Here is a 12,263-nt window from a genome sequence, read left to right as displayed (position 1 = left end):
CGCGTTCTCCATATTTTAATAGCCGGGAAATGAAATCCCAAAAAATTAAACACCTCGCCATATATCTCCTTCTTCTCCAATGAACCCTAATAGAATTGTGAGGCTATCAATCCTTTTGAAGCAGCCCGTATTCCTCTACCTCTGCACTCTCTATCCCTTTCCATTTGGAAGCCCTAACCGCGACCACCAGCATCGAACCCCATCATCTTTAAGAGTTTGGAGTGCATCTGATGAAATCGACAGTTGGATCGACTCCGTAATCGGCGATGACTACCGCTGCTTCTTTCGATCGTACTCCGACCGCCACCACTTTCTCTTTCTGGTTGTTGGCATCCATAAAGGCAACAACATGCTTGTCATTGCCGGATTTATTCTTTGCTCTACCCGGTTTCCCCTCGCATCACACACTTTCTTTCTCCTGACCTTACTTGTTAATCGTTTCATCAGATCTTTGCTCTAGTGTCACTCTAAGATCAAGAAATTTCAAGCCCTAGCCTCCTTCTGAGACAGAGATGAAAAGAGAAGAAACATGAAGATGCTCGCACGCCTTTTTCCAGTCATCCTTCTACCTAGGCGTTGTTTCTTTCATCGGTCCTTCCGATTGGTCTTCTTCTTTATCACCATCTACTAAAAGACTCATTGATTTTGGCGATTATGGCTTCGAATTCAGTTCCATCCAATTCTCCAATAGATTTCTCGTATGTTCTCCATAAATCCCCCTTTACCACCATTACATCTGCAGCCACACGACAACCACTCATCGCTATTTGTAAGTCCATCACCACCTTCTGAAGCAGGTTGAAATAGGAACCGACAATGTGAATGCTGAAGTTAGAGTGATTCCTGATGTCCAGGTGAGATTATTTCCATTTACCTATATAAATCTCGATTGTGTTGTCTTTTCTCCTCTCTCATCCCAACATCGCCATATCAATATTGAATTGAAATCTTCTACAATTTCTTTTAGGGCTTTCTCTGTCTTGTATCTCTCTTAATCCTCTGGAACAAAGCTATGAAAATTCGGCATCTCCAAGTTTCACTCATTAATTTCATACAAAACTTGGAAGCTTTTGAAGATTTAGTCGAGTTTCTTGTTAATCCTTCACCCTCTATAGATAGCCAACGTTGTAATTTTAGTCATATTTTTGCCTGCCTCTTCTTAAAATCTTGATAAAGTGAGTTAAATGGAGAAAAGAATTGTTAGGGTTTTAGACGAATCTTTACAAGGCACCCTGAGATTTTCTATCTTTCATTGAATTGTAAGACCATTTATGTGGCTCTTAAGGGTATAAAAGAGGAAATTTGGTGTATGCATGTCCGATTGCAAAACACAAAGGGAAGTTTCATTGTATTATAACTATAAGGACTTGATTAATTACAGGAAGAAAGGGTTGGATATGTTATCTGAGTTGGATAAACCTGTAGTAGATGATACGATTGGGATTAATGAAAAGGATTTAGATGATGAAGATATTGAATCAAGTGGTGAATATTACCAAAATAGTGTATCTATGTTGTTATGGAGCTTAACAGGCAAACCTTTACACACACCTACATTCATTTATTTATATTTCCATCAATCAATCAATCAATTCATCCTTATGTGCATATGGTTACTTACGTATACTATTGATATATGTTAAAAATATTACATAGAATTAAAATTTGTCTATGACTTTACGTACAACAGAGCACTTCAGTGAATATCATAGTATGATCTTGTTTCTGTGTTAAAGAACCAGACAAAGCATGGATTGATGGTCAGGTTACAAAATTGTTGGTCAAGAAGCATAAATGGAGACTCCTGACCTAAATGGTGAATTGTTTCTCTTATAGGGGTTGATAAGAAACATTAAGCACTTGATTTAACATATGAAAATGGGTATTCATTCATTCATGATTCAGGTGGATCTATTCTTGGGGTGAGGTTTCTTGATCCCCTTGCTGGTCTTGTTGTCTCAGGCATGATACTAAGGGTTGGACTTGAAACTGGTTACCAGAGGTAATTTTTACTCTTGGATATAAAAGAAAATGGAAACTATATTACTAGTAGTATTTATAAGAATCGAATTGTTTGTCCAGTATTATGGAGATCGTGGATGCTGCAATACCATCTCATCATTTGGACCCAATCAGAAAGACATTGTTACAAGTCAAAAGAGTGGAGGCAAGTTGACTAACTAGATAATCTAACATGTTTGTTGTGGTATACTTTGGTTTGACATTGATACAAAATTCTACACTTTTACGGGGACGCAGACACATTGGTGAAAGTGTTCGTTACCAGATTCAGAATTAGCATCCTGAAGTTTCTGAAGTCTTCATACACTTGGGTATGTTACTTCATTATTGCATTATTTATAAGTAAACTAGGATTCTTTACTTACCTGATATGTTTGATTTTGCAAAGCCTAGCAATAAACTTTTTGATGTCCAGCAACAAGAAGAAAACAAGATTGAAGAAATGATTACTAATATGCTCTCTTCCAACTTCTCTCAGGTATATTTGTTGAGCCTCTTTTTATATGGAAGTAATGCTTCTAATTCTCTAATGGGTTGGTTCCAGAAAAATACATATCTAAGTCTCAGGATGAGTTTGTGTTTAGAAACTTCAGCAAACAATGAAGTTTGTGAAACAACATTAAATTATAAGCACTATTTTTAGGGTTAAAGTCATTTTTTGAACATTTATCACAAAGAGCATCCAAAATAGGAGCTATATGATTTATTTGTACCAACCTCAAATTGTGTTGATGAGTTTTTTTTAAGTATTTATCTTAGTTAAAAAGATATTTTAGAATTGTTAAAAGTTCACACTCTTGGTCACTACAAGATTAGGCATATATATACACTATGTCTTTAGTGACAGACATGGATTTGTTGTGTTGTCATTTTTCAATTAATTAATGTTAAGTTTCAGAAAATGGTTGTGAAACACGTAAGAAAACTGAAATTGCAAGGCAAGAGAACCATGGGCTTGCTGATTTGGGTTTATCCTTTGTTAGTGAAGCTTTGATTCAACCTTCACAAGGTAGATCAGACAAAATTGGGTAGCAACAACTCTTTTAAAAGTAAAATTCTTGACTATTATAGTCTTCAAGTGTTTCTTGTAATATGAAATGCCTTTTTTTTATTTAACTTTTACTTTACTATTCATTTCAAATTATTGTTTCATTATCTATTTGTTTCAGCTCAAAGATCTAATTGTCCAATTACTTGGAAAACAAAGGTTGACTCATGGTGAAATTTCTGTATTTGGCACCCCCAGGAGACTTGTGGTATGGTTTCCTTTTATTATTTTGTTTGTTTTCCTTTTATAAAAATATTTTAGTTTTAGAAGCATTTTTTTTAATTTGTTAATACAATAATTTAACTTGCAGATTAGTGTTGAGAATCTATGCTCTAAGCAAGTGGCAAATGAAGTTGAGGTTTGAGGACCTCCAGTTTCAAAAGCTTTTGATAATCAAGGAAATCCAACTAAGTTATTATCATTCCTGTTTATTTTTAACTTGCTGAAGGTTAGTTTTGTCTTTTCACTTTTGTAGTTAACTTATATCGACTGATGGTTTAACTTTTGAAACTGGAGGTCCTCGAATCATATGAGGATTGATGCTATGATGCAGTCACCACAAGACATGGAAAAATTATATTCAGAAGTTCATCTTCTTAGATCATTAAAACACAATAACATCATCAAGTTCTTTGATTCGTGGGTTGATCATAAGAAGAAGAAAAATGTAAATATGATAACTGACCTCTTCACATCCGGAAGCCTTGGACAGTAAGAAATCATAGATTTGATATCATATATATATATATATATATATATATATATATATATATATATATATATAATTAATGTAATAAATCATATATTTTACTCGACTCTTAATTTGCATTTATTAGATATTAGAAGAAACATAAAATGGTTGATTTGAAAGCGATCAAGAAGTGGGCAAGACAAATTCTAAATGGTCTTCACTACCTTCACAGTCAAAATCCACCCGTGATTCACAGGGATTTGAAATGTGACAAAATATTTGTGAATGGGAACAATGGAGAAATCAAGATTGGTGATCTTGGATTGGCAACTGTCATGCAGCAACCAACTGCCAAGACTGTTATTGGTAAGACTAACTAAAAACAAAACATGTTCTTCAACTGTAGTATGAAATTAATGTTGTTTTTTTTCACTAGGAACACCTGAATTCATGGCACCATAGCTTTATGAAGAGGAATACAATGAACTTGTTGACGTATATTCTTTTGGTATGTATTTGTTGGAAATGGTGACATTTGAGTATCCTTATAGCAAATGCAAAAATCCAGCTCAAATCTATAAGAAAGTAACCTCAGCAAGTTTTGGAAATGGTAGCTTTATTAATGGAATCAAATAACTTAAAAGATTGTTTATTCTAAAAAAAACTACAGAGGATTAAACCGGGTTCTCTTAGCAAAGTGGGTGATTCTGAATTGAAGGCATTCATAGAAAAATGTTTGGTTCCAACAACTAAAAGATCATCTGCTGGAAAGCTTCTAGAAGATCCTTTTCTAAAAGAGGCAACACCAAGATCGTTGAATTTCATGGAGATTGATCAATCTGTATGTTAAACACCAAAAATGGAGTTGCTGAATTCAAGAGGATTCATCAGCAAAACGAGTTCAGGTTGACAGGGATAAAGAATGATGACAATTCGGTTTCTTGGACCTTGCGGATTGCTGACCCATGTGGTGAGTAGCTTTTTAATTAACATTTTTTTCTAATAAATTATTAAGATAATAAAAGAAATTAAGCGATTGATTGATTTGGATGAATCAAAGTGATCTTGACTTTATTGGATGTTCCTAGGGCTGTGTTTATGTTGTTGATGCATATAAAATCTACTGGACAAGCTGCTTGAAAGGATCTCTTTCAGGGAAAATGGTGATGCGTTTGGTTGAAGGTGATGGATGTAAAATTGATTCTGGAACTCTCAATCTACCAACATTAGAGTTTAATTGGGTGGTTGAAGGTGATTTTGGTTCTTGTAACCAGACTCAAGATATCAATTTTGGCATGGCTACAAGCTTTGGAGGAAACGAGACTCAAGCAAAAGTAAACACACAGAGAGTTGTTCGCACATAGTAAGCTAGATGATGCAATTGTATATAAATGAGTTCATTTTTTTTATAACATTTACTCACTTTTGGAATAATTATTTGTATTTGACATATTAGTGAAATGAAATATCTTTGTTATTTATGGTATTTTATTTTGTATTATGAGATTTTTAATGTATTATTTAATTTGAAAATTAGTAAATCTATAAATAATATTTTTTTTAAACATTTAAAATTATGATACGCAAAAATGTGTGTCATCTTCATTTATGACATGGCCTTTCTTGACAGGGGCTTTCTTGATACGCATTGCGTGTCATTAACACACGCGTCATAAGGTTACGACACGCGGATGCGTGTTGTCTTCGTTTATGACAGGGCCTTCCTTGATACGCATTGCGTGTCGTAAACGCGTGTCGTAAATGCGTGTCGTAAATGCGTGTCGTAAATGCGCGTCGTCTATAGACGAAGCACAAAAGCGCGTCGTCTCTCTTTATGATAGGGCCTTCCTTGACGCGCATTTGTGCGTCGTCTGAGCCTTTTACGACGCGCAATGAGCGTCGTAAAAGGCTGTTTTCTATTAGTGGTTGATGCACATGTGATGTATGGCATGGATAAATGTTCTAGAAGATACTGCATGGTGGCTTGTGATAGGTTGATAAAATTCGTGGGCCTATGGGCCAATAGGCTTGGCCCATTTAGGGTTTTAGGTATGATCCCTTCACTATAAATATGGTTGTATGCTGAGTCATCTGGTGTGTCTTTTGTATCCTTAGCGAGTAGGAAAAATCTCTATTGAATTGTACTTGTAATATCTATTTGAGAACTTGGATTTACTTCCTAACAAGGGTCATCATAACTTGGCAAGTGGCATCAGATTTATTATGAGTCTTGACAAGTATCATCTGATTTCCTAACAACTTCTTTAATTCTTACCCAGAAAACTACATCGTCAACCCGAAACTTAATAACATCCGCTATGATTCTTTGAAAAGAAGATAAGATATAAAGGCAGTTCTTATAAACATCTTCATCTAGACGATCTTCAAGGTGCACATTACATTCCCATTTAGAAATGGTTTTCCTAAATGCCGATGAGGTAAAAACTCTTTAGATTGATAGTTCTTAAAAAGGCAAATAAATAAAAAAAACAATAAACTCAAGAACAATCAATGAATCAATCTATATGTCGAATGATTAAAATATAGTCACACCTCAGTAGAGCTCGATTAAGAACTTCCACTGTAGAGGTGCGCTAGGGTTTACAGAACAATAAATGAGATAATTAAGAAAAGCGTTCATGATAAGAATGTATGCATGCACCTTATATACCAAACCCTATAATAACAAACACGGTTGGATAGGCCCGACCGGTGAATAAAAAATATAATAAATAACATAGGCCCATAACGCAACATAATATCTTCTACATTCTCCCCCTTTGCGTTAAGTAAAACCATGGCCATGTTAATTCGTAATTCGCTTCTACACTTCATAGACTTTAGGAATGAAACTCAGCAACAGCTTGCGAACATGAATATACGAAGTGATCACATCAGTGAAACACTTCACATCATCTTTATTGTTGCCCTTATACTTCGCAACAAGCTCCAGATTAAACTCCAAACAAGAAGTAGAAAACAGGTGCTTGTCTTCAAGATGAAAGTATAACTTGTGTCGATCAGCACTTGGACGATCTCACATAGTGTAAACTACAAACCATCCTTCCTTATAGATCTTCCCATGTTTCGACTTTAGAAATCTTTCACAGCTTCTTTTGGAACAACACTTGGTTTTTGTCTTAGAACCACAACAATTTCCACATCCATCGTCCCAACTTCCTGAATGTAGGACTTGATCATAATCTGAATATGGGAAAACACCGGTTCGTACTTCTCCTTCTCTCGCAACAAGATATTGTAAATCACCATCCAGTCATTGGGGTTCAAGCATGGCAAATCTGCGAGAGTAAATTCGCAGGCTTGTCGAGGAGATCCTCTCGCAACTTTAAACTTCGCATTAGGGAAGCTTTCAGTCTCGATCGACCCAGTTACCTTCACAACTACAATTTTTCTCCCACTCCATGTCTCCAACTAAGGCTTCATATGTTTCAAGTAAAAAGCAAACAACATTTGATCACCAGTGCTATCAGAGAGAGGAACACTTGCAACCTTTATGAAAGCACGAAACCTGAATGCCTTCAGAGTGATGGGAAGGTCGAACTGCGAATCCTGTGAGTTCTGAACCTCAAAGGAAGCAATAGGATCCAACCAATATTGACTTGGCATATCCACAACTTCATTATGCATCTCTGGACCGTCAAGCTTCTCATGGATAGACTTGAACACTGCTTTTGAAATAGATACATCATCATCAGTATCAACCCTTATTTCATAAGGACTGAAAGAGAAAGCATCTAAATCTTCATCGTCATCTTTTCCAAAAAAACATCTCTGGACCGTCAGTACGAATGGGAGAGATGGGTGGGGTAACATGGGTTGAAAAACCTGAAGTGTTAGCCCCCGTATCAGATACGTTGAGTGAACACTCAGGAGTTGCAGAGGTTTGAGGTGGAATCGTAGAATCGGTGAAAATGGGGATGGAAACAGAAATGGTTGTGGATGGTTGGGATGATACAACTAGGAGCGGAGCAATGGTTATTGGTACATAAGTAGTTGTTTTTGGTGAGGGAGGAGGAGAAGACACATAATCATTAATGGGTGGAGTTACCTCACACTCAGTGCGAACTTGTTCATGCTCTTCAGTGTGAATAGGTTCATCATCCTCATTGTGAACTACGGGATCCTCCTCAATGCGAATCTTGGACTCAGTCTCAGAATAGGAGTCGTCGTCTTCACTTTGAGATGGAATTGGAGTGGGAGACTTTCTCCTTCTTGCATGTTGATTTCTTCACTTGGGAGCAGCAGTAGAAGTTGTAGGAGCCTTTTCGCTTCTAAGATGGAGGTTTCGTAGCACCTGACGGTCCTTCTTTCACAAAATCATTCTTGGCAGGTTTCTTAGAACCATTGCCCCCTTTCTTGGGTTTGTCAGCATCAACCAAAATGGCTTGAAATTCGTCAGTGAGTGGACGAGGTCCTGAAGGAGTGAGAGTACGATGTCCTTCGAGAATCTTATTTGATGGAGGAACATCACGAAACATTGCCTCCGGGATCGAACCAACAAAATCAAACTTTGATCGGTATGCCATGATAATCCATGTTGTGTGGAATGTTGCAATGGAAGCCATCAACGCATCAGTCATCACGGTAATCTTGAGCTGCTTAATAGCCTTGTTGACCACCACTTACCAAAACCTCGCACAGGATATCTTACAATGACTAGTTACACAATTAGTGATCTGGATTAATTGAGCCCAAAGAAGTGAACCATAGTCAATGTTTTCCCCAATGTAGAGCCCATACATCAGTCCCATAAAGAGTTTGCTTGCACAGTCACTTCCTGTGACTCTTTAAGAAATGGACTTAAATAGAATGGTGAAAAGAGAATTCCAAATTAGTGGAAGATGGGGTTTCTTGAACTTGGATACAGCTGTGAGTGGCTCCTTGTATCCTATTTGGTAGAACATTTACTGGATAGCTGCAATGGAGGTCGTTTCTGAATTGATCAGATTCTCAGACTGTGGAAGCCCTAGCAAATTGCGGAAACGGGTATTGGAGTTTGAAGTGGTTTGATTGTGGATGTCAAAATAAATTCTTTGCTCATCCTTGACGTAGTTGGCAGTGGTATAAGCTTCGGTGATAATCGAGAGAGGGGCATTCTCGACTTGAGTCATAGCAATCGTGAGAGGAGAGTACTTCAGAAACTCAATCAAGGGAAGGAGGAAGGCATCATACTTGACCGGATTCAAATCGATTATCAGGTTCTGTTGTTGCTTGAATGTAACAAGAGTAGAATGAAAAGTTTGATCTTGGACTGATTGATTTTCAGAGGAAGCCGCCATTGATGAAATGCTGAAGAAGATGAACAATAGAAAGCCTTTATATCGCCAAAAATCCTTGAGAGTGTTTTGAGAGTGGTAAGGAAATAATGAACCGTAAAAAATATTTTATACGATTTGATTTGGTGAGAGAAATCCGGAGAGATAGCATCGAGAACTGAATTGTCGCCTGAAAAAGCGCGATTTGACTACCATGACAAGTCAGAGGCATGCATCACGCGGCGTAAGTATAGCGGGCGTTTCAACTTTTCACACGCCTATTTGAATTCTGATCCTTTTTAAAAAAAATTGTCATGTCAGCCTATCTTCTTTCGCAGTAAGGAAATTACGTTGAGTGCACATGACTGTGAACCTGAAAGTTAAAGAGAACCACGAACAAGACTTTTGAAAATCATATGGATCTTCGTGCAAGAGTTTCAAAGAAAAAGAAATAAATCATGGTTTATCAGTGCGATGTTGTGATGCCATATAGATGACATAAAACTTTTGATCCCAGGCAAAGATCTCTTCCTTCATAGTCAAGAGAGACTAAAAAGTATTTATTTGGTTTCGTGTTGAATACGATCAATTGTTTAATGAGAAACACTGAAAGACATCTTTTATATAAGGCTGGTAAAGGTGGTTTATCCATTGACCAAACTACGAACTTGACATAAGTGCGAAAGTTGGAAAAGGTACTCGGGTGACCAGTGTAGTCAGTTGAACGAGTAGGTTTGGAATTAATTGTAAATGATTTGATATAAAATTGGAATCTCAAAAAAAAATCAAACCGGATCTTTTTGGTAGAAATTTCTTGGTAACAGAAAATTTCATAAAGATCACGCAAAAAAAAAAAAAAAAAAGATTTCCTAGTACTTCCCAAGAGAGTGGTTTCGTTAATTCTCGGGTGAAAGCTAGAGCATGTGATTGTTCAACGTCAATTCATTATGAGAATTGAATTTTGGGTTTCACTCAGTTCATGGTAGAACGAAACTAAGATCATTAACACAGAAGTTTGCATAACTCTCAACTCAATGTGAGAAGAGTAAGGTAGCTCATGATTGATGTGAATTCGCAGCCTGATTGGGAAGAATTGATTGGTGATATAAAATTCATTAAGGTTCACAGTCGAGTCGTTGAGACTTAGGTCAACATACAACAACATGCTTCTAGGGACACTTAGCTAATTCATAGGAGAAAGGAGTTATACCTGCCTCATCACAAAAGTTGATATACAATGCAAACATCTTTGTTTATGATCTTGACATGCAAAGAAAAATGAATAGAAGATAAAATTATTTTTGTGTTTTTTTTTGTTTTTGTAAAATAGTAAAAGAAAAAAAAATTGGTTTTTGAAGAGTTTATGAAAATAAAAAAACAAAGTGATAGGAAAACGAGGACTACGAAAGGTTGCGAACGTTCGCACCGATTCGCAATGAAATGACAATAAATGAACAGTTGACTGCGAAAGGCTGCAAACAATCGTACCGATTCGCAGTACTGAACAATTTTGAAAACGAAGAGAAGATAAGTAAATTAAACATAGCCATAAGAAAATATACTCAAAATATACATAAGGATATTTGAAATACCAAACCACGAATGAACGGATCCCTGTGAATTACTGCGAACGTTCGCATTGATTCAAAATGATGGTTTTATGAATGTGATAATGGATTTGGTACTGAATCAACTTCCATCATTACCAACCCTTGAAGGATTCTATTAAATGTTGCTTCAGGTAGGGCCTTGGTGAATATATCAGCCAATTGATCAGTGGATCTTACGAAATGAATCTCAATGTTGCCATCTTCCACATGATCCTTGATAAATTGATACCTCAGTGCTATGTGTTTCGTTTTTTGAGTGTTGCACTGGGTTGTGACATATCCGAATAGCACTTTCAGAGCCACCATAGAGTGGAATTCTTTTCGTATTTAAGCCATAGTCATGAAGTTTGCTTTGAATCCAAATGACTTGTGATGTGCACGAACTGCAACAATGTATTCAGCCTCAGCTGTTGACAACGAAACGCATGTTTGTTTCTTAGATTGCCAACTCAACAGCTTGCCATCTAGAAGTTGACATTCGCCAGTTGTGCTTTTTCGATCTAAACTGCAACCTCCTAAATCAACATCTGAAAATGCTTGTACGAAGAATCCTGATTTCGCAGTGTACCATAAACCAAGAGATGAGGTTCGTTTTAGATATCGAAAAATATTCTTTACAGCCATCATGTGAGGTTCGCATGGATTAGCTTGAAACCTTGCACAATAACAAATAGAAAACATAATGTATGGTCGACTAGCTCTTAAATGCATCAAAGACCCTATCATTTGGCGATAGAGGGTCATGTCAGCTGCTGGTTTTTCCAGAGAAGGTGGTAAATTCGTGCCAAACGCCATGGGTACCTTCACTTTTGACTCTCCCATCATTCCAAACTTAGCAATCAAAGTTTTTGTTTAAGCCTCCTGATTAATGAAAATTGCTTCCGGTCCTTGTCTAATGTTTAATCCAAGAAAAAAAGTTAATTGGACCCATTGAACTCATCTCAAATTTAGTTTCCATCAACTTTTGGAACTCAGTTGTTAGGTTGGGATTTGTAGATCCGAAGATGATGTCATCAACATAAATTTGGACAATCATCAAGTGGTCACCCTCTTTCTTACGAAAGAAGGTTGGGTCAACCGAACCTTGCTTGAATTTGGATATTTTAAGAAAAAGAGTAAGAGTTTCATACCAGGCTCTTGGAGCTTTCTTTAAACCATAAACCACTTTGTCAACAATGTAACATTGGTTGGGATATTATTCATTTACGAACCCAGGTTGTTGTTCCATGTAAACAGTCTCTTCCAATTCGCCATTTAAGAATGCACACTTCACATCCATTTGAAAAAATTCAAAGTTTTTGTATGCTGCATAAGCCAAGAAGATGCGAACTGATTCTAATCTAGTAACAGGTGCGAAGGTCTCTTTGTAGTCAATTCGTTCTTCCTGGAAATAACCTTTGACTACCAGTCTAGCTTTGTTTCGAATTACATTCCCTTCTTTTTCCATCTTGTTTTTGAACACCCACTTTAATCCAACCACAGATGCATCCTTTGGTGTAGGAATCAGTCTCCATACTTTGTTTCGCTCAAATTCATTGAGTTCATCTTGCATTGCCTGTACGCAATCTGAGTGATCGGGTGCAGTTTTAACAGTCTTTGGTTCAACTTTGGAGACA

At 36.8% G+C, this 12,263-nt stretch overlaps 1 protein-coding gene, 1 long non-coding RNA gene and 1 pseudogene across 2 annotated transcripts; 2 read left to right on the top strand and 1 right to left on the bottom strand.

Moving 5' to 3' along the window:
• The first annotated feature begins 43 nt into the window (after positions 1-43).
• On the top strand, positions 44-2,252 carry LOC111894925 (uncharacterized). The gene is made up of 3 exons (XR_002851368.2): positions 44-1,816; positions 1,906-2,002; positions 2,083-2,252. It is a non-coding gene; the product is annotated as an uncharacterized LOC111894925 (long non-coding RNA).
• Positions 2,253-5,217, top strand: LOC111894917 (serine/threonine-protein kinase WNK8-like; annotated as a pseudogene).
• Positions 5,218-10,974: 5,757 nt separating this feature from the next.
• On the bottom strand, positions 10,975-11,469 carry LOC111895054 (secreted RxLR effector protein 161-like). Its single transcript, XM_023891174.1, has one exon. It carries the CDS (start codon positions 11,467-11,469, stop codon positions 10,975-10,977), a length of 495 nt encoding a protein of 164 aa, XP_023746942.1.
• Positions 11,470-12,263: the final 794 nt, after the last annotated feature.

Source organism: Lactuca sativa, chromosome 5 (assembly GCF_002870075.4).
Source record: "Lactuca sativa cultivar Salinas chromosome 5, Lsat_Salinas_v11, whole genome shotgun sequence".
Taxonomy (NCBI): Eukaryota; Viridiplantae; Streptophyta; class Magnoliopsida; order Asterales; family Asteraceae; genus Lactuca; species Lactuca sativa.
Note: the sequence above shows the minus strand (reverse complement) of the source record. Positions and strands in the feature narration are given on the sequence as shown.

Coding starts and splice junctions, on each gene's coding strand:
- LOC111895054 (XM_023891174.1), bottom strand. CDS start 11,469: ATGGGAGAGTCAAAAGTGAAGGTACCCATGGCGTTTGGCACGAATTTA.